This window comes from Equus quagga, chromosome 1 (genome assembly GCF_021613505.1).
Source record: "Equus quagga isolate Etosha38 chromosome 1, UCLA_HA_Equagga_1.0, whole genome shotgun sequence".
Lineage (NCBI taxonomy): Eukaryota > Metazoa > Chordata > Mammalia > Perissodactyla > Equidae > Equus > Equus quagga.
In genome coordinates this window covers 23740059-23764451 of record NC_060267.1, presented here as the reverse complement: position 1 = coordinate 23764451, position 24393 = coordinate 23740059, and the positions used below count along the sequence as shown (strand labels likewise).

General features: G+C 34.1%; 1 protein-coding gene across 1 annotated transcript in view; it reads right to left on the bottom strand.

The window, feature by feature from the left end:
- ADAMTS20 (ADAM metallopeptidase with thrombospondin type 1 motif 20) overlaps nucleotides 1-24393 on the bottom strand; it is a 161791-nt gene that overhangs the window by 44767 nt on the left and 92631 nt on the right. The window contains exons 27-28 of the mRNA XM_046680294.1: nucleotides 24147-24308; nucleotides 22710-22886 (exon numbers count right to left, since the gene is read on the bottom strand). Of these exons, the coding sequence (XP_046536250.1) occupies nucleotides 22710-22886; nucleotides 24147-24308 (339 nt within the window). The remainder of the gene's footprint in view (nucleotides 1-22709; nucleotides 22887-24146; nucleotides 24309-24393) is intronic.

Genomic DNA, 24393 nt, shown 5'->3' with positions numbered 1-24393 from the left:
ACATTCTATCCTCTCTGACAGTAGTGGGAAACATACAATACTGGGAGAATTAGTGTGTACCCCAATTAGCAATAAAATATCCCTGACAATTAACTATTACACTCTGTCCTAGTCATGTATAAAGTGCCTTTTATAGATTTTACAAGCTGGGTAACCATAGGTAATTTCTTAACCTTCACTGAACCTTTATTTTTCATTTGTAATATTGATTAAAAAAATATCCGTTTCATACAACTGTTGGGTAAAGGTAAGGAAAAAGTGGTTTTTTAAATGAGAGAAAAGGGTAAACTCAGAAAACTGTCCATAGAAAAGTGTAAAAAAAATATTAAGATCAATAAAGAACAAAAAGAATGCTGTAGAACACAACATTGATTTATTGAAAGACAAGCTTGAAAATGTCTCCCATGATGCAAAAGAAAAGATGACATAGAGTGAGAATATTGTTTCCTGGAAAATACTCTTTTCTTCCTCAGCTCAGGACTTTTGCACATGTCATTTCCTCCTACCCCGACACCTTCCTCAATTTCATCCCTACATATTTTTCAACGCTGAGTTTTCAATCTCATTCCCTCTGCAACACTGCCTCCCCTAATGAAGGCTAGCTGATGTCCAATCCAGACCAGACTCGGTATTGCTCTTACAGAACTTTTACACCTCAATACGCCTGTAATTACCTGTTCCATGTCGGTTTCCCCTGCCAGACTATAGATTCTACTGAGACATATTGTAGGGAATCTTGAAAAATAGGAAGAATCAATTGTTCCCAATTTAATGTATTATGAGCCATTCTACATTTCTTCTTCTAAAAGGAGGAAGCAATTCCAATACATCATGAACCATAGGATCTTGTACTAATTTACTGACCAATGTTCTTCTAAAATGGTTGCTCTTCCACTGGTGGCCCACGAGCTGATGTTAGATGATACATCTAACATTAAATGTAAAGGTTATTCTATATAGTAATGATCACTCTCAATTTTAACTATAAAGATCCCTTAGCTAGCTATTTGAAAAACACAAATAAAATCTGAAGCTTGGTCTACAGAATAGCAAGTGAAGACAAAGTTAACAGTAAGAATTAATTATCCATGGGGTCTATTTTAATTAAGTTTGACTGGAAAGTAGCTAGACTAGAAATTTGACTGGAAATGTCTATTTCACTTGCTACTGCATAGCGTCATCTATAGATGAAAGTGTATATTTTTGTTTCTAAGTTCCTTATGTAAACTTCAGGTAAACTTCTCCAAGAATAAGCATTATAACTATATTCAACACTTACTATTAGAAAATTAGTATTGGAAACACTTAACTTTAGAAAGGAGCTCCAACATCAATTGTAAGTTCTACATTAGATATTTTCAAGGACTATCAAGATAAGCAATCAATTAGTGAGAGCAGGGATTTTAAAGAAAAGCCTCGCAATTCATATAGATTGTTGGTTTTTCATTTAAAATTTCCTAAATTCTATATATAGCCTAAATAACTTCCAGTTCTCTCAATGGACTCAGTCAGTAAATTTGGCAATGACTCCATTGTTTAAAATCTACAGAGGTCACTTAGTCATTCAAGTCAATAAATCAGAACCAAATGTATCTTGCAACAATAAAACTACTGCTCCCTTAGCATCCTTCTTCATTTGCTGATAATAAAAATACGTAAAATTAAACAAATATTTCAAAAGTTGATAATACTATTATAAACATCTCATTCAATATTATGCTTTTACACAACCTATTTCAGGGATGGTTAAAAATTATGGCATTTAGTTTTTCAGCTATCTTAAATAAATAATCTAACTAGACATAAACATAATATTCATCACTTTTCTCCCTCAGCCATTTGACTTAATTTTGGTTTTCCACTGTTGTTGTTAAATAAAAAATGACTAACAAGGGACCGGCCCCATGGCACAGTGCTTAAGTTTGGCACACTCCACTTCAGCGGCCCAGGTTTGCAGTTTTGGATCCGAGGTGCAGACCTACACCACTCGTCAGCCATGCTGTGTCGGCATTCCAAACATAAAATAGAGGACAATAGGCACAGACATTAGCTCAGGGCTAATCTTCCTCATGCAAAAAAAAGAGGAAAATTAGTAACAGATGTTAGCTTAGGGCTAATCTTCCTTATCAAAAAAAAAAAAGAGAGAGAGAGAGACTAACAAAACTGAATAAAAATAAATGAGGTACTATTAATCAATTTCACCTAGCTTTTCAAAATTTTTGGAATCTTTTTGAAATATAATTATTAATAAGTCATCAAACAATCATGTTTCAATGCCATTTTTTGCAAAATAGAGAAAACAATGCTGAAATTTATATGGAACCACAAAAGACCCTCAATAGCCAAAGCAATCCTGAGAAGAACAAAGCAGGAGGCATCACAGTTCCTGATTTCAAGCTATATTATAAAGTTATAGTAATCAAAACAATACAGTATTGGTATAAAAACAGACACATAGATCAATGGAACAGAACTGAGAACACAGAAGGAACAGAAGTGAGAACCCAGAAATAAACCCAAGCCTGTCCAGTCAACTAATATTTGACAAGGGAACCAAAGATACTCAATGGAGTAAAGCCAGTCTCTTCAATAAATGGTGCTGGGAAAACTGGATATTCTCATGTAAAAGAATGAAGTTAGACCCCTATCTTACATCACTCACAAAAATTAACTCGAAATGGATTAAAGACTTAGACCTAAAACGTGAAACTCCTAGAAGTAAACATAGGAAAAAATCTCCTTGACATGGGTCTCGGCAGTGATTTTTTAGATATGACACCTACAACACAAGAAACAAAATAAAAAGTAACTAAGTGGGACTACATAAAACTAAAAAGCTTCTGTACAGCAAAAGAAGCCATCAACAAAGTGAAAAGGGAATCTATGGAATGGAAAAAGTATTTGCAAACCTTGTATTTAATAAGAGGTTAATATCCAAAATATATAAAGGATGCAGATAACTCAATAGCAAAAAACCAAATAGTCTTATTAAAAAATGGGCAAAAGACCTGAATAGACTTTTTTCAAAGAAGATATACGAAAGGCCAACAGGTACATAAAAAGATGCCCAACATCACTAGTCATTTGAGAAATATAAATCAAAACCACAATGAGCGATTGTATCACACCTGTTAGCATGGCCATCATCAAAAAGACAAGAGATAAATGCTGGTATGGATCTGGAGAAAAGGGAACTCTTGTGCACTGTTAGTGGGATTGTATACTGGTACAGCCACAATGGAAAATACTATGGAGGATCCTTAGATTAAAAATAGAACTACCATATGATCCAACAATTCCACTTCTGGGAATATATCCATAGGAAACAAAAACACTAACTCAAAAAGATACCTGCTCCTCCATGATCATAGCAGCATTATTTACAATAGCCAAGACACAGAAGCAACCTAAGTGTCCATCAATGAATGAATGAATGAATAAAGAAGGTGTGGTATATATATACAATGGAATATTATTCAGCCATAAAAAATGAAGAAATCCTGCCATTTGCAACAACATGGATGGACACTGAGGGCATTATGCTAAGTGAAATAAGTCAGACAAAGACAAATACTAAATGATCTCACTTATAGGTGGAATCAAAAAAAAAAACGACTCAAAGAAAAAAAGACCAGATTTGTTGTTACCAGAGGCAGGGGGGGTTGGAGGAGTGGGAGTTGAAGAAAGGTGATCAAAAGGTACAAAGTTTAAGTTACAAGATAAATAAGTACCAGGGATGTAAGGCACAGCACTACACTGCTGTGTGACATATACGAAAGATGTTAAGAGAATAAATCCTAAGAGTTCTCACCACAAGGAAAAACATTTTTTTTCTTTTTTGCCTTCTTTTTATTGCATCTATATGAGATGATGGATGCTAACTAAACTTATTGTGGTAATTTATTTCACAATATATGTAAGTCAAATCATTATGCTGTACACCTTAAACTCACACAGTGATGTATGTCAATTATATCTCAATAAAAGTGAAAAATATTAGATGAGGAAATGAATTTTTATTTCTAGATATCACATCATCTCTCTTTGTTTCCTGATAGCAAGGTCCATAGTCATCTGTTGAAAATGTAAAAACTTGCAGCCATATGGCTGGGCGTCACATCTATGCAACTGCTCATTGTATGGCGGGTATCAGCTAATTTCTTCAGACAACTAAGGAAAACCTGCTACCAAGTGACAAAAGGGCTCACACAATCTTTTTGTTTTAGGAGAGCTAGACTCACAGAAATGCAATCACTACACATTACAAATCTAAATCCAAACACACCTTCTCATTACAAACTGGAAATCCTTTCCATCGAGACAAGTGCAACTGAGTAAGAAGCATCAATGTACAATGTACAAAAGGAAGTGGCTTTGATTTAAACACAAACATATCATACTAGCTGAAACATGACCAGGTACTGGAGCGCCTGTCTTGGACTAATTTGAGAGAATTAGTTGTGTTTTCCTTAGTCTTAAGCGGCAATTCCAAAAATATCATTGAATTTCCCAATATAGGTACATGCATTCTTCATCTTTGTTTTGATCTTTTTCAAAACCATTTTATGTTTCTGTGGCAAAGTTAAAGCTTTTTAATGGAAAATTTTTATCATAGTTATTTTGTAAGAGAATTTTTTAAAATGACATTTGATGATTATGTTGAATGTCTTTATAACACTATTATGAAACAAAAGATTTATCTATGAAATGACACATTAAATAGGGAAATGATAGAGTTTCAGGCCCAAACAGACCAAAAGTTAGATATTCTGTGGAGTAAAACACTATTGTGTATATGCATCCATGCATATATGTGTTTTATTTTTTCTTTTTGATTTTTTAAGAAGCCTATTATAACATTCTCTAAATAAATAAAGAGACGATATCTAAACCCCAGGAACAGCATGGTTTTTGCAATATTCAGGAATCCAATGCTACCTATATATCTAAGAGAAAAGCCCTACTATGGTAAAGGTCTTAGATGTGAGTTTTATATAACTACTTTGTAATTAAAAGCATTCCCGACAAAAATGGAACACTATTTTAAATTGAGGTCCTCGATTATTAAAAAATACAGCCTTAAAGTAGTTAGAGTAGTTGAATAGCCAGAGTAGGGTAGAGTATCTCTCTGTTTAAACAAAAACAACAAAAAAAAGCCAAAATATGCATATTAAGAGTGGAGTGTCAACTTTGTAAAATAGTACTGCTACTGTTCCATTAATTCAATGCATATGTGCACTAAGGAATAAGATACTAAATCTGTCGACAGGGACCCCATTCATAGTACTTCCTGAAAGATTATACTTAAGTTTTAAGGTTTAATGGAGTTTGAAAATTTCCTTTTTAACCTGTTACAGACATCCTTTGACTATGCAGCTTTAATAAACCAAGACAGCATTTGGTTTTAAAAATACTACTGAAATATTTCATTCCATTGCCTTACATTTGATTATATTTAAAATTGGCAACTTCAGACCTTAAAAAAGTTTTTTGTCAGATTTATTTGTAAAAATGTTTGAGTTCCAACTTTAAGGACAAAGAAATATATGCTTAAAAACAAGCATATCCAGTAAACTTTCATTATATTCATATCATTGTAATAATTATAACATTTAAATTTCTATTTCATATTCTGAAATTTTATATTTTGAGTGTATATATATGTATATTTATGTGCACAATGGATTTACAGTTCTAAGCTAAGCAATGCAATCTTACATGTAATTCATTTGGCTAATTCAATTAGAAGTAATATTTAAAGATAATTTATTACAATATAATTGTTACTATTTTCTAAATTATGATTTTGGAAAGGTTTTATGATTATTTGCACTTTCAAATATAAAGCCTGAAGTGAAGTTGCAATAACTTATGCAGATACCTTTACAGAAATTTTCACTCATCATACAGTATTATTTTCCACACATAAAATATTAGAAAATCAGAATGAACAATTACCCCAGTAACTGATACTAAAATACTCCATTATCGGATTCATTTTCTTCATAACAAGACTTGATGAGCAATCATGACAAAGCTGCTTGTGTCGTACTTAGGCTGAACCTAGGTTTATTTTGCTAGAAGCAAGAGTAACTATAATTCTAATTCAACATGGAAGCACTGTCTATAGCAAAAAAACACTCAGGAAAAACTGCCATGAGTTTAAAGCTTGTAATTCATTCTTTTAACTTTCTGTCTGATAGTACAGTTTGTGTGTACTACAAAAGGGTAATGAACATTTCAGACTCCTCTAAAAAATCTGTTTCGCAAGTGGGACTCGTCTAAAGAGTTCCTGTTTGGAGTTTTTATTGACTCATTGAGTCACACGAGTCTTTACAACAATATGGCAACAGGAGAAAAAGGTTACTGCCAATATGAGAACAATACAAATCTTGTCTAATTTTAACAATTCTTTTGGGGCCATTATTGTGAATTTACTTTTTCTTGATGTCTTGACACAAATCACAACTGGGACGTTACTTTTGTTAAGACTGTATGGCATATTCCATGATGAACCCCCCGCTCCCGTCTTCTTCCCTGGGGGCCTACATCCAGAATCATGAGCATCTGCCTTCTTGGATGGAACAAAGCAGAAAACTATTCAGTGTGGGTAGACCGTAAAAAGGTAAAAAGATCAGAAAAATAACTAAAGCGTACCTTTTTTAAAAATATTGACTTTTAAGACATTACTTACTATGGTAACATTTGCAAAATTCTTCAAATCAAGTGCCAGCAGAAGAGCAGGATTTACCATTTCAAGTCTCTACAAATGTTTTTGTGCCAGCTGTGGGAGTTACCAGAAATAAGGCCAAGAAGTTTGCTTTCAAGTAGGGTTATAAAGGCTGAAAGGGAATACGCAGAGAACTCTCAGATGAGAAATAAAACATGAGCTCTATGAACGTTTTGCTAAGGGAAGAGTCAGCGTTGAAAGTAAGAAACAATAGCCACTGCACGTATTTATGTCTATTATATGCAAGGAAAGTTGTGAGGCAAGAATGTTTTGGGGATTAATTTAATATTACATGGAATTTAAGCTAATTTTAAAATTATCTTAATCAGATAAAAAATGAATTACGTAAAATTTAAGGTGGGGTTTCATAGTTTTTACTACTAGGGAGTAGAGGATAGAAAGAATAAACAGGGTACAGGATTTGGAATCAGAAACCTACATTTGAATCTCAGCTGTCAGTAGCTGAGCAACCTTGGGCTAGATGCTTAACCTTGCTGATCCTCAGTTTTCTCATCAGAGGGTGGCAATAATAATACTTACGCCTCAGGATAGTTGTGAGATTAAAGGAGATAATGTATGAATGAACCTAAAACAGTGCTTGATGCAATATTCTAAATGTATTTTAAACTTCCTTTCCCCTTTCCTTTCCTTGCTTTCCCCAATCCCGAGGAATTATAAAATAGGTAGTGAAAATACCATCTATGGCATGGGATTCTTTATTAACACTTGAATGGAACACAGGGACTGATCAAGGCTCATACATTTAGAACTCATTCAGTGGTGAGAGAAGGAGGGTAATCAGCCCAGGGGAATTCCAGGAAGACCCTATCTTGTTCCCCCGGAAAGAAAAATTGTTTACCTAGATGCTGAAAAACTCATTAGACATCCTTCAAGTGATTTTCACTGTGGGAATAAGGTAGAGAAACTGGATTCGAAGGTGAAGAGACATTTGGTTAAAAAAAATAAAACTTGGTTAAGTTAAAAATGGTAGGGTGACCATATGTATTCACTTCCTTCCCCTCATTTTTTTTCAACCCACAAAGTCAACGTGAATAAAAGAGATTTCAATAATCTTGGGAGATGCAGAGGATAAAAGGAGTGAAGACCAATGTGAAGCCAGAGAAACCTGTACCTGCAGAACCCCTGAGGGGCTCAGCACCCGGATGCAGCAAGCCGTGCTGCTGTTCCTCCACTCCTCCTTAGCCCGATTAGGCTCTCATTCTCCGGAGAAATTAAGCTGCTTGGGTTCCAGAGTTGGGGATGCTGAGGGAAGAATAAGGGAATTCTACACATTGAACTCTCGACCCTTAGTCTATCTGCCCACGCTACTCTTGCTAACAGGCAGGGCATTAGAGGGTCCTTGTCTGAGAAACTGGGTCTCCAAGAGAAAAGATCTTAATGTATTGACATGCAGGGAAAATCATCAGTCACTAAACTCTACCCAAATGCAGGGTTTCCGATCAATTCTCTAGTGCCTTATTCTTAAATAAGAATGAGCCACACAGAATCATCAACTTCTGAAGAAAAGCTTCAGTACGAAAACCAGAAAACCACTCCTACCCTTGCTCTAAAGAAGAGTCCAAAGGATAAAGAGACAATTAAGAGAGAATCTCCTCTCAAAAACGTAATTAATATGAGAGAGAATAGATGTTGTATGAATAAAATAAGAACAGAATAGTATGACCCCCAACCAGAATGCCAGCAAAAGCTTTTGATAATAAAAATATGATAACTATATATTCAATAGAAGCTTAGATATTTGAAAAAATTTCCCTGCAAGTAAATCCAAAAGACAGAGATAGAAGATAGAATAGAAACAAGAGAATTAGAGGATCAACCCAAGAATCCCAATACTCAACTAGAAAGAGTTCAAGAAAGAACAAAGAAAACAGTTGCATAGATACTATCAAAGAAATAATGCAATCAATGTTTTCAACATGTCTCCTTACTGAAAGGGCCTACAGAATGCTTAGCGAACTGAATTTTAAACACACACACAAACGCTGTCACTTCATCAGGAAATATCAGAACGACAGGGAGAAAGAGAAAATACCAAAAGTTTCAGTGGCACAGGCATGGAGACAAGGGCACATACAACAGATCAGGATTCAAAATCACCAGCCTTCTCAATAATAGCTCAGAATGCCAAAGGGTAAGGAAAGGCCTTAAAAATTCTAAGGGAAATTCTGTTCAAGCTAGAATTCTATAACCAGCCAAATTATTAATCAAATATGAGAACTGACTAAAGACATTTTCAGATTTGCACAGATGGAAAGTGTATCTCCCATTTTTCTTTTTTTAGGAAGATACAAGGAAAAGCATTTTAGTATGAGAGTAAATCAAAAAGAGGAATATACATGATGCAATAAAAGGTCATCAAAATCAAAGATGAGTGAAAAGACTTCACAAGATGAGAGAATGGTACAGCAGGGTTAAGTTCATCCAGGCCGGATGGGAGGAGGAAGATAGGGGTGGGGGTTCTGGCAGGAGTCTAGGAAAGAGGAAATATCTGAGCATTTAGAAAAAACATTCATAGAGATTTACATATTTGTTCAAGCACTTGAGAGAAAAAAAACAGTGATTAGAACATAAAAAACTAAGCAAAAAAAAAATTTTTTTTGAGGAAGATTAGCCCTGAGCTAACTACTGCCAATCCTATTTTTGCTGAGGAAGATTGGCCCTGAGCTAACATCCGTGCCCATCTTCCTCTACTTTCTATGTGGGACGCCTACCACAGCATGGCTTGCCAAGCGGTGCCATGTCCGCACCTGGGATCCGAACCGGCAAACCCCGAGCCACCGAGAAGCGGAACGTACGCACTTAACCACTGCGCCACCGAGGCGGCCCCAAAACTAAGCAAATTTTTAAATGAAGCAGTTGTTAACTCCAGGAAAATCAACTAGCTGTACAAGAAAGGAGCAATGTTTCAAACTGCTCTACTTGTCTCCGCACTGACAGAGAGAGCACTACTGACTTAACCAAAATTTATTTGGAAGATAGGATTCTGGAATTACTGGTCTACGTAAGAGTTAAAGTCTCAACCTCTGTGAAAGGAAGTCAATAGGTAATTATTTTTTGATGCATCAAGAAGTAGTAGAATAAGCCTATTATTTGGAAATATGGAGGTCCATATCAGAAGACACAGATAAAAAGATTAAAGATTACTTCTGGGGTAGGAAAGACTGCAATGGGAGACAGCTCTTTTTCCTCAGCCTTTTGGTACCGTTTCTTTTTAAACTTTGTGTAACATTAAGACTGTATTCAGAGCTATAATCAATGATATTTGATTCATTAATGGAGATCAGTGTCAAACTGGAGGGCTCTCTAGTCATAAGTCCTAGAGCTCTGGGTCTGCCCTATTGTGAAGGACACTATCACTTTACGAAGACATGAGAAGCATGCTTCCCAGTTTGCCTGTGACAAAGTTGGGAGGACTTACTAAAAAGTTAGATGTGAGAATTTAAAAATACATGAATCCAGACTATCAGGGAAAAAATAAACATCTCTACACTTCGGCTTGAAAATATTATCTACTGCTAACGATAAGTATTATTTAATAACAGTATCATACACTATACATATAGGCTTATACTGATGTATAAGAAAACTGGATGACCACTAAAAACTGAAATTGGATGCAATATTGATTATATTCAGTGCAGTGTTCATAACACGGGTGGCAATATTCTTCACAGCTATAGGCTCTTCAGTTAGACCGTTTTTGCTGATAAATGACATTCTAGATGACACATATTGAGAAGGTCATAAACAAAAGAGACTGGGATGATTAAAGAGTTGAGCTAAATAGATATACTTAACCCGGAAAACAGAAAAACAGCTGTCTTCAAATATTTGCCCTGTGGATTTGATACAGTCTTACTTTAAGGTACAGGATGAGAATTACAGGTGAATGTTTCAGTATATATGTTTCTGAATATATATATTTTTCAGTTTCAGTTCAAAATGAAGAACAGCTGGAGCCAGCCCGGTGGCGCAGCGGTTAAGTGCACACATTCCGCTTCGGTGGCCCGGGGTTCACCGGTTCGGATCCCGGGTGCGGACATGGCACCGCTTGGCAAGCCGTGCTGTGGTAGGTGTCTCACATATAAAGTAGGGGAAGATGGGCATGAATGTTAGCTCAGGGCCAGTCTTCCTCAGCAAAAAGAGGATTGGCAGACGTTAGCTCAGGGCTAATCTTCCTCAAAAAAATAAATAAATAAATAAAGTGAAGAACAACAATCATACAGTTTTCCTAAAAAGAAATGGCTATATTATGTTATGGTGTGGTCCCCAACTTTAGACAGTTTCACTAGATATGGAAACTGTGTGTACTTCAGTGGAGAAACTTGTTGAAATAATTTCTGCTTTGTGTCGAAGGATAGAAGAGAAGAAACTGGAAGTCTCTCCCAATTTTAAAGACATGATACAAAAAAAAGAGAGCCCAGTATTTTTTAAATATTTTACGAATCACAATAATTTAATTCCTTAGGTATATACTTATGGGTTTATAAAAAAATTGTACTGTTTACTCAAGTGAGAAAATGCAAATTTTGGCACACCTGAACTATGGGACACCCTTTGGTAGAAGGAGAACACGTCATCCTTTAGTTCTTCAGAATTATCAAGTGAATCTCATAGTTTCATATTGCCTCTTGTTACTATGACATCAGGTATCTGAATGAAATCCTGAAGTTATTCCCAGACTTTTAAATTTTAGTTTCTGATAGAATAAACTTCCAAAAAGGAATCTGCTTTCTATTATCATAACCACAAGCTAAAATTATTCCAACAAATCTCTTTTAAAAAGTTCTCTAGAGTTTCCCCAGGCACTAAAAAAACATGTAAGGAAATATTCCCCATCTATTAGAAAGTTTATTCACAACAGTTTTCTCCATGTTTTGACTTAAAAAGTAGCTATCAAAAATCCTTATAGCTTGAGAGTGACACAGAAAAACTTGAAGACAACGTTTAATTTTAAATAATACAAAAAATATCTCCAAAACTGCCTTCAATATAGACCATAATCTTAAATAACTTACTTTAGTGCATCTAAATAAATGGAATCGCTCATCAACACAATAGAAATTTGGATATTAGGATGATCTTTCTGTATAAATTACATATCGCCAGAATAGCTAGACTTTCTACCAAAATATGCCCACACATTAAAAATGTTGAAATTATGAGAACTCTAAACTTAAAAAGGGCAGAAACCACATCTATAAATGTTACTGAATAAATGAGTGAATAAACGCTATGTAGAAAAAATATGAGAAAATATATACAACAAAGATCTTTTAAATATGCGATCTGTTGTATCTGAATGAGGTAGAGGTGAATGAGCTACAGCGCTATAAAAATAACACAGAACGGAAAGCTTCATGTCATAGATCTCTTTCTTCAAGATTTTTGTGGTTGTTGTTCTGTTTTTATCGTGTATCCTATGGATCAGCAAAGGGCCTCCTCCTGGTTTCATCTAAAATTGAGATCTTGTCAGTTTTAGCAGAGAAATGCTGAAGCAGAGACAGGAGCCCATTTGAGCTGTTATTTCTGAGCCTGTTCCCTGACACTGAAGAAATAGCCAGGAGTGAGGGAGGAGCCATGCCTCATTATCCTCCCTCCTCCCGGGTGTTACAATTCTCTTAAGGCTCACTAAGAAACTGTAAAGTAGTTTCCCTCAGATGGAAGGATGTGAACTCTCTCCGGTGGCAGAATAGGGAGTTGATTTTTATTAGTGTGGCAGCACAAATTTCTTTTTATTCTTTCATTCTCCTAAAAAGAATATATTTTCACAGAGCGCACATCACTATTTACGCAGTATAATTTGCACATTTTAATCCTCACACTATATTTAATGATATCTCAAGCAGAACGATTAATCATTAATCACACAATGCTTTCTGGTTCTATCTATTGAATATTATTACATTTCAGTTTATGATGTATAATAGAATAAAACCACTTTTTTTTTTTTGAGGAAGATTAGCCCTGAGCTAACATCTGCTGCCAATCCTCCTCTTTTTGCTGAGGAAGACTGGCCCTAAGCTAACATCCGTGCCCATCTTCTTCCACTTTATACGGCTTTTGACAAGCGGTGCCATGCCCGCACCTGGGATCCGAACCAGTGACCCCCGCGCCGCTGAAGCAGAACGTGTGTACTCAACCACTGCACCACTGGGCCAGCCCCAGAAAACCATTTTTGTGAATATCTGTTTATACCCTGAAAAAAAAATTATAGGCTAGAAATAGAAATGGTGCTACTGTGAGCAGGTTTTTTCTCCGACAATTTTAATGATTGCACAAAAGTTCTCTTCCCCAGAAATCTGACTGCTTGCTCCAGTATTTTTAATTATGTTGTTATTTATATTTTGGAACTAGTTTAGAGTAACATTTCTTGCTATTAATAAATATCCCATAAGAAGGAGCATTTGTCTCAAAAGTAAATTATAATAATGATCTCTTTAAATGTATTTTTTTTTGTTTTAGTCTTTTGCCAGCTGTAATAATGTAGTATCTATTTCCTGATCCATTCATATTTTCAGCCTTCACACCTAGTGCTGGGTAAATATCACTAACACAGTATTTGCTATGTAAATATCTACTGAATGCATACATTTAATAGAAATTCATGAAGATTATAAATTTAAAAGTCTGACATTATTAAGTGTTGACAAGGATGTGGAGCAATTGGAATTCCTATACAACCACCTTAGAAAACTGTCTGATAGTATTTACTAAACCTGAATCTATGCATACACTAAGATTCAACTCTCCTGTCCACATACCCAACAGATCTGCATAAACATGTTCACCAAAAAACACGTGAGAAATGTTCATAAGAGCATTGTTTGTAAGTCCCAAATTAAAAACAATCCCAAATGCTTGTCAACTGAAGAATATTCATATAAATAATATTCATTTATTCATACATCATATTAATACTAGATTGCAAAGAGAAATTACAACTACATGCAACATGAATGAATCTCACACACATAATATTGGCAGTCACAAATTATCTAAGTTTCATTTATATAAAATTCAAAGGCAGGCAAACATCTATGATATTTCATGTCAGAATAGGGGTTTCTTTTGGGGGATAGTGACTGAAAGGGGGCACATGGATGAATTTCTGGGGTGATGTTCTTGGTTTGGTGCTATCTACACAGGTGTGTCCACTTTGGAAAATTCACTATACCTTTATGATTTGAAATTTTGCTGGATGTCACATTTCCATAAATGTTTAAAGAAAAAAAAACAAACTCCAGTCCAAATTGGTATCTCTTATATGAGAATATAACTTGCTTGTTTCCCATTGTTAAATGTGTTATTAGCCTTACCTACTATATTTGGATTTTTAGCTCCTTGAGGAAAGAGAATTAGTACTTATTACTGGATAAGTGATGATAACAAGCAAAACATATTGGGCCTTTATGTAACGGGCCCTGTGTGAACCACTTTAGCTATTGTTCCATTTAATCCTAAAAATTGTCTTTAGGCAGCCACTACTTTTATTCAAAGAAAATGAAATCTTAGCAATGTTAAGTAACTTTCCAAAGGCCACTTTGTTGAATATTGGCAGTCTTGACTCAAACCAGGCATTCCAACACCACAACTCTTCCTCTAATCAGAAGATCTAAGACCTTAAATTTTCAGCAGGCTTAGGAATAATGATCTCTCTTCAAACTCTTTTGGTAAATGAAAGCTTATCTTTCTCTTGGTGAGGTCAAGACTATATTCTCTTATAAGACACTCACATAAAACCAGGTTATGCACCATCAAATGGGCCCTTCAATTTGCAGTTTGTAATCCTAGTACCCTCAAACTTACGTCCTGACTCATTGCCCAAGTTAACGGATCTCAGTTATCCATCATGATTTTCTCAATCCTATGCTCTTGACAGTAAAGTTCTCAACAAGATGTTCTCTTATGTATCTTTTCCTCCCATCTCCAAATGCCATCTCATCTTTTGGCCAAAAATAGTCCCATCAGTGTCTCCTCTACTGGCTTCTTCTACTCCACAAGAATTTGAGGGTTGTGAGTAATCTATAAAAATGTGATGAATAACTGAACGAATAGTCCATAAATCACCACCCTAAACTTTTAGCAGAGCCTCCTCTCGGACCTCCCATCTCCAGTCCGCCATATTGTCAATGTGCTTATATTTCATGACGAGAATTGTCTATTAATCTTCCTAAAATTCAGCTCTTATCTCCACTCCGAAAAATTCAATGGTTTTTATATACTTATAGAATTTTTAAATCTTTAAAATCTCTTAAGCATGATCCTTATTGATCATCCTTGCTGTGGCCCCAACTCATATTTCTAACTATATGCCTGCCCCTTGTTTCTCAAAAACCAATCTAGGGGGCCAGCTCCGTGGCCGAGTGGTTAAGTTCACGCGCTCCGCTGCGGCGGCCCTGGGTTCGGATCCTAGGCGCGGACATGGCACCGCTTGTCAGGCCACGTTGAGGTGGCGTTCCACATCCCACAACTAGAAGGACCTGCAACTAAGACATACAACTGTGTGTGTGTGTGGGGGGGGGGGGGGGGGGGGTTGCAGAGATAGAGCAGAAAAAACAAAAAAAGATCGGCAACAGTTGTTAGTCCAGGTGCCAATCTTTAAAAACAACAAAAAAAACCCCCACCAATCTGTACTAGTTGAATTGAACTGCTTTTTCTGGCCTCTGATTTTGCTCAGGACAGTCTCCTACCTGGTACCTCCTTTCCCACTCAACTTCTATGCAACAAGGCATGTGCCTTCTCCTCCATAAATTCTTACATGTTTCTCCAACTGGATGTGTATTTTCTGCCTTTCCATGACATCCACTTCTGCCTTGTTGCAGTTACTTGTGTATATATTTAATTTCCCCTAGACTGTGAGTCCTTTGAGGACAGTGTCATTCTCATTCATCTTTAGTTTCCACAGTTTTTAGCCCAGTGTCTGATATAAACGGGCTCTGAATATTCTTGAACACATCGATGGATAGATTTTTTGGCAGATCAGTGGCCACCACTCCCTTCATAGTCACTTCCAAAGTCTGAGTTTCTCTGGGTCACAATTGCAAAATAGCAAAAGCCCAGGAAGATTGAAAATAGTTCAGAGCTGTCTTAGAGCTCAGTTGAGTGTACAGTAGAATTTACGTGATCTACCAAAAATTTTGCAATATTTCATTTAATTCTCACGAATTTATGTATATCATGTGTTACTGAACCTCTATGCCTCATAAGAATCTGTGAGTATCTAAGTCAAAGTCTTTCAAAAGTGTATCTCCAAGGTGGAAAGGTGATTCAATGGAGTAGCACATTTTTTTATATATATAATTTCTGTTCATATTTGTTTTTATCTATGAAAGTAAGCTTTAGCACATGAGGTTCCATGTCAGCCTGACATATAACATATATAACACACTAGGTATCCTGACAGAGAGGGAGATCATCACTCTGCCATTCACCTTCAGTGAACCCACTGCAGTTCACACATGTCCATTTAAGATAAGTGTATTACAACATACGTACAAACTCAAGACTCTAATGAGATGAGTGCCATGACAAACTGCTGATGCCAGCTTTTATTTTAGTTTTAAGTCAAAAGAGTTTTGCTGGTTGTGTTCAAACCACCAAATGCTAAAGATGAATTACTAATTTTTTTTATTACAAAAGAAGCTTGTTCCAAATTTGATTTTTTTAATGATAATGATGTGTGATATCTAAACGAGACTTAAAAAGTAGATCCATAATTTCTCCTGTAAGCTAAAGGAGACATTTAAGAGTGGATGAGACAGTAATTATTTTTGGAAACTCCTTCTCCTAAGGAGAGAACATTTTGCAATGTTTGGAAGTATTTCTAGTATTATGCGATTTTGTTACCATAAACAATATGCCAACTATAAAAACTCTCAAATATATACTTTTAAAACTTGAAGCACAATTTCCTAATTTGTTTAAATGGCTTCCAATCTTTCAAAGTCTCATTGAGTTTTAATGCTATTTGTTAAAATATAACTCCTTCTGGTACTTTTCAAGAACTGAATAACACCATGGAAAACAGAAATTTGTCAGACAAATTTCAATAAAATTTTTTTGCATAATTGGTATTTTGGATTTAAAATCAGTTACTAGTGCATAAGGGGAACATCCAGTGGTAAACTTTGCTATAGGGAGGTATGCATTTTTGTCAGGTAATTTTTTCAGCTATGGATGCTATTGAAATCACATATTGGAATAAACCGGATTTTTGAACTGCTATAACACTGTTGAATCAAGATTTTCAAAAGTAATGAAACATATTCTATCATTTTTTAAATAATGAGATGACTATAACAATAGTTCAATGAGAAAAGTTTTGTTATTCATAAAATGAAAATTTAATATTAAATATTTCTTATTCTTTGAAATTCATTTGCATATGTTCTATAAATCATATATTTATATATTAGTTTATGTTTGCAATGTATAAATATATGAGTACATGCTCAAAATATTTTACTGGGAAATACATAAATCAATTGTCTAGAAAATGTTAACAATAGACTCTAAAATATTGTATGAATCTGTCGTGATTATATAGGAAATAAAATATGATTTTTCAAACTACTGAAAGCTGATGCAAAATTATAACAAAAAATTAGGGTATCTAAATGCACTAATATTATCAATGCCTATATATCTTACAGAAACAGTCTCATCACACAGTATATAATATTGTAGAATACTGAGAAAATGTTCTAAAACATCTAAAATCCTATTTCCAAAGATTCTCAAACATTCTGAAACATTATGCCTGGGAAGATAGAATTACCATGGAAACAAGGCCATTTTCATTAATTTAGACAAAGAAAAATATAGTATATCACCATTTCTATCTATATTAGCACCAGATGTTTTTTGGTTATTTTAAACTCTACATTCTAACTTCACTCAACATAATACACTCACAGTCTCTTCTTTTACGATTTCCTCATCAGATTATCTACTTAAATTTTCCCTAGGTCGTACATTTCAAACCTGCAAGGCCCATTTGTGTCTCCAAAATTATTTTCAGAGCATAATATCTAGGGCAAAATACAAATCAGTCCACGTTCTCCCCTTTGGTGAGGCATGAAATCCATGTACGCAAAGAAGGAAGATGCTGTGATTATGCAAAGACTAAACTATTGTTCTAGCATAGGGATTAAGATACCACTCATCTCTTGCTAGGTTATAATGTAATATATCTTACCAGTTTAGGCTTTCTAGAAGGATCTACTGGCAGAATTATTGTGTCAAGTACAATCCTCATTACTAATTCTTGGATAATTAGAACCTATTAAGCCCCCAAAATTATGAGTCTTCAGTATTATAAAGCACATAGTTGTCACTGAAATGAGATATAGGAATCCCATTCTGCATTCTGATCATCAGTCTACTTAACACATTCATCACTAAACTGCAAACTCCTTGTACACAGGGATATGCCTGACTTATCTCTAGAGACTAGCACAATGCCTAACATGTAGGGGATGCTCATAATTTTGGGGAGAGTCAATGAATGTATCATAGAAAGATAGGGTTATAATAAATGAAAACATTATTTCAATACTTAATAAAGACATCTATGACAAATTTGGAATGAAATAGATTTCCAACCTATTACTATGCTTATGTGTGTCTTTTCCAAATTTAAAATAACTAATTACTATGGATGGTTTTACATAACACTCCATTTTACAGAGAACTGACAGTTTCTTGAAACCATTTCCCAACACATTACCTTGTTCCCCTGGCTGTTGCTGGCCTGAGGAGCAATGGAAGCAGTGACAAGTTTCTTCCTGAGTGCATTCCACCTTGAGCAGGGGCTACAGTGGAAGGCGCAGCCCAACGCCTCTGCTCAGACCCACAATGTTCTTTTGTTACACAGAGCTGTTAAACTGACAAACTGCAGATTTACTGGGTGTGTGCCACTACCACATGCTCATTTCTGAAAGAGCTTCTGTTTGTTGCATTTCATTGTATCATATTAGAGATTTAGTATAGTGTATATATTTTTACACAATGCTACAGAAAGCTATTTTTTTTAAAAAAATAAACACTTTGGGAGAAAGCACTAGAATCAAGAGGGTTCAAGTATCAAGCTTTCATTTTTTAAAACAATTTTCTCATTTTTGGAGGGACAAAAACAATATTTAATGGAAAAAATATTCTCTTCTGTTGGATCATCATTACCCCCAGAACACAAAGAAATATACATTATTTTCTTACCAAATATGATTATTTCATTCTACATAGGAAATAAAAATATTCTAAGAAAATGAATCACTTAAATGAGACTTAGTGGGAAAATAGAGAAATACAGATCTTCTTTAAACAGCATTCACTAGATGAGAAGAGAAGAATAAAACTTTTACCCACCTTTTAATGGCTATCTTGGTCATGAGCACTCTATTTTTAACTCACTGAATAAGTTTGTTTATATGATAAATTTTTATTCATTGTTTGTAATATATAAAAAAAATAAAAATGTCTAGTATGTAAAAATTGATAGCTAAACAATAAACCCTATATCCTTAAACACCAATGTTAGTTTCTAACAGAATTAGCTGAAAAATAGCAGCTTATACATATACTCAGTATAATTATGAAAACATACACCATTCAACAATTAAATGTTTAATAAGAGAAATTAACAGTTTGTTATTTAAGAAAAATACCACCAAAAGCAAAGAGGCATTCATTACAATACAGGATGTGTCACTTACAACAATTTAGGTATTGATCCAAAGAGTAAAAATACAACATACATAAGAATTATGCAAAGCACAAAGCCATAACACGTCATTAATAAACAAGGGTTAAAATACAATCATCTCACATTGACTAATCACAAAAATACAGTCATTAAATTAACAGACATAGGTTAAGATTTATTTATTCCTTTCTTTAATCATGCTTATAAATTATTACAACACAAGATTTCCCACAACATGGAGAAAACTTAAATGTATATTTACAACTTTCTTCCTAGTTACATTTTAATGATTTAGCACTTCATATTTTCATTTTGCCTTAAAAATGAAAAGTGTTTGAGATTTTGCATCATTCATGTATGCATATATATATATATACACATATACACACATACATACTCAATTTCCTAACCTGATGAATGGGATCTGCTGAAATTAAAGTCACCCATGAAAGAATATTAACCTAATATGTTAAGAAGAGGTATTCTGAAGTTTGGATAATATGTAGCAACATTGAAAGAGGTAAAGGGTTATATCTGGTTTTAACAACAAAACTTCAGATCCCTTAAACCCTTTTAATATAAAAGGCTAATTTAAGGAATAAAATTCTTCATATAATAAAAGAAATCCAGGCACTCTAATGATATATATGTACTTTATACCTATAAAAAGTAAATAAATAAGTGTAAAAATTCTGATAAACATTTATTGTGATTTTTAAAATTTCATCTTCAATTATCAAAAAAGATATTACAGTTCTTCACTAGTGCAAAGACTGAATCATTCAATGAACTCCTTTTGGAACAGACATGTAGTAAACAATGAAGAATTTTGTACTTCTGCCTTACTATTGTGTAATTTGTGGTTACTGTTTTCTTGGTCATTTTTTTTTGTGTGTGTGAGGCTGAAAAAGTTATCCATGCACAGGACTTCAACGAGCATTTGGGTTTTTCACTTATGACATCATTTACATAGAAAAACTAGCATGACACAAATGAATTGGAAAATAGTATTAGATACATTCCAACCCAATATGTAAACATTGTGCAATGTTGTACACCTTAAACTTACACAATGTTATATGCCAATTATATCTCAATAAAGCTGGAAAAGAAACTGTGAATACCATGGTGAATATGTAGAGAAGGTTGATAAACCTTAAAATGTTTTAAAATATAAAACAAAGGATCCAAAACATCTAAAACTGACCCCAAATGAATGTTTGCAGTTCTAATATTCTATAACTTTAACTATATTTTATGTTAAATTTAAAAAGCATTATGTTTATTAAATAGAACAGGGGTCAGCAAACTTTTCCCAGAAAGGGGCAAAGAGTAAATATTTCAGACTTTTAGGACCATATAGTCTCTATTGCACCAAATCAACTCTGCTTTGTAGTGGAAATGCCGCCATAGATAATATATAAAAAACGTGCATGACTGTGTTCCAATAAGACTTATTTCTAAAGATACGCAAGGAGCCAGATTTGATCCATGGGCCCTAGTTTGCTGATCCCTGAAATAGAAAATCTGACTCAAAAACTATTTTAAGTACTTCAATAGCTAGCACAAAACAGGAGAGATAAGTAGATGTTTAATGCTTTGTGAGTTAATAAAGTCACAAATGATTAGGTAAAATAAAACCTTTGTGCTCAGAAACAAATGCCAATACAATTCAATCTCTAATTAGTGGTTAGGAGTCTGCATTCCTAATTGGGGCAAAATTCCAAGAAAGCAATCCATAGCTTTATTAAGAACTAGGCTTGCAAACTAAAATTGACAAAATGAAAGAAAATGTAACAGAGATATGGTAAAGAGAAAGTGAATTTTTCTAACAAAAAATGATGTCTTTTTGTGGTGACTTCCTACAGTATTTCAAATCTTTCCAACTAGACTGCAAATCCATAGGGTTATCATCCCTAGTACAGTCCTCATCATTTCTACTACAGTGCCTAGGACATTGTAGGTGGTCAGTAAACATTTTCTTAAGTAAACATGTGAATGCTTTATATGGCAAAATAAGTTTCTTGTTACTTCCCACAAAGTGATGGTTCTCTGATGTAGCAATTTAAGATCCTCCTATAAAGTTAAAATGTTCTGTTCTTTTAAATCAGTCATACTAACTATAAAGATGAATTTCAGCCTGAACTAGAACTTGACCTACTCTTCAAATGGCATGAGTTGAAACTCCGGTTTACATCTCATTGTGAAACTTTGACTTAGGCAAAGCAAGGCATCAGTGTTGGTTATAAAACCAGAGTTCCAATTATTTTCCAAATAAAGAACTGCTTAAATTTATAATTTAATTATAAATAGATTATAGATTCAAATCAGTTTTTTAACTGAAAGAAGTATAATTGGTTGTTCATGATTTAAAATAGCAAAAGTGACCAAAATGGTAATTTCAATATATTTACATATTATTCTTCAAAGCCTGGATATTTGAAAAATACTAGAGAAAATAAACCATTCATGAACAATATTTATGAATTTTATCTACAGCTCAAAAAAAAAACAATTAAAACATCCCCAAAAGACAGTAACTCCACACAGTGGAAAAAATGAATATTCATATAAATTACTATATAAATCATACTTTTCCATGATGTATTTAACAAATTGTAAACAATTACTTTATGTAAGTAAATTTCTCTATCTTTTCTTTAATATAATATTTTCACATTTCCAAACAAAATACTAAGTTTAACAATGATAAAAAAGTTTTAAAGAATGTTATTTGTTTTTGGATCAGTTACTGGACATTGACAGACAAAAGCCACATACAGTTATACACTCAAACAAGACACAGCCTTAATTTGCCATTGTTACAAGCACAATGTTAACATTATATACAAATGTAAATAGTAAAACATTTCTGATTAATTAGACGGCAAGCCAAAGACATTCTAGAGAAAAATATTTCCAATAGAATAGTGCTATGGTTCAAAATTCACCTATAAAAAATATAAATACACATAAAACTATCATACATATCACAAGGTTGTAAACTATCATAATCTTAATAAAAAGTTTTAAAAAACCTATCATATATATTATAGTACTTGAAATTGAACAGATTCTTATTCCAAACTATCAAATTTAATAACCCAAGCCAAGATGGCCAATGGGATACTTAAAAAAAAAAATCAGACAAGATACAGTTTGTGCATCACAATTTATACAGAGAAGAAATTAAAGTGATAGGGATATAGTAAAACAGAACAAAAAAGGATAAAAATGAGAATACTATCGTACCGATTTCCATGGTCCCCGATGCCACGATACATCATCAGGGCAAGCATGCACATGACATTGGACCACACTAGGTGGCTTGTTTAAGATCTCACAGTTTTGCTCTTGTGACATCTGGCCATTGGGAAATTGACATATTACGAATCTGGATTTTATTCCTCCTCCACATGTTTGTGTACACTAAAAATAAGAAAATTCAAAACTATGTGGCTTTAAAGAGAATATTATATTGCTCTCTTCAATGTTTAATACATAAGCAGGAATGCTAGAGTTTAAAGTTTATCCTTCATAATTCTCAACATTTCTTTCTGGGTAAAAATTAAAGTTCTAGTTGCATAATCTAAAAAATAATAGACACAATTTTGAGAATTAGTACCAAAGGTATTTTAATAAGATCAAGAATCTATAAAATAGACTCTTGGCAGGTTAAGCCAGAAACAAAACTGATTTACGTAAGTAGTAAGTATTAACTAGATAACAATTACTACATAGCCGTGAAAGCTAATATGATAGATCTCAATTTAAACATAGAAAAATGTTCAGTACATATCACGTGAAAAAAGCAGGTGGCCAAGCATTATGTATAATATGAACCTATTTCTGGAACTCACATAGAACAAAGTCTGGAAGGAACGTATCCAAATGTTAAAAGTTCTTTTTATAATTTTCATATTATTTTAATTTTTACAATGAGCATGCCTAAACTCAGAAATAAAAGTTACTTTCATTTTGGAAAACAGTAAAAGTACATTTTTAAAATGTACTTGATATTTATTAGTACCTGGTCAGAAGTATATCTTTAAACAATGATTTTCAAATTCCCAACGAAGAGAAAATATGTACCAAAAACTATTAAGCAAAAATATTTGACTAAGTTAGGTGGTCTATTTTATTCATCCAAAGCCAATATAAGTCTTTCTTATTCTTTCTTATCTATAATATAGGTGGGATTAGTATTCACTATAACCATTTAAGAATTATCTTCATATCCCCAGTGCCTAGAATAATGCCAGGGCATGAAGAAAGTGCTCAACAATTGACAACTATCTGTTTAAAACATCTACCAAATGAATAGTTCAGTAATATGATATAAACATGTCCTATATCAGCCTAATTTTCTATCTTTACATCAATCTAATTTTCTAAGAAATTAAAACAATAAAATACTAGTTGTAGAAAGGCATTGGTAGCCCACAGACATATAAGCTAGTGTATTAGATTCTGTTAAAAAATCTGGAGTATATATTTCCTATCATGAATGAGCAACTTATACCATGACAATATCTATTGAAAAGAACACGGGTTTACTCAATAAAAAAAAAAATCTCTCTGTATAGTATAGTGAAGTAAGATTATCCAACAGTAACAGTATGAAGTGCTTAACTCTCGGTCTTCAGAGATGACGTAATCTCCACAAGCTTAGGAACTATTATGACTTACTTCTCCCCAGCTTCCGTAGTTCCACCGTGGACAAGGTCCAGAATCACAGTGCTTCGACTCGGGGGGCCTGGAGGCTGCGTCACAGTAACTGGCGCTTTGTCCATTTTCATCCTGGCAGACCACAACTCTACGCTGAACACCGCCAGCACAACTGCTGGAACACTGACAAGGATAAAACACACAAATGGCAGATTCCAGATCATGAAATTACAGGGTGAAAAAAAATCAGGATTTTGACTCGAGTTCA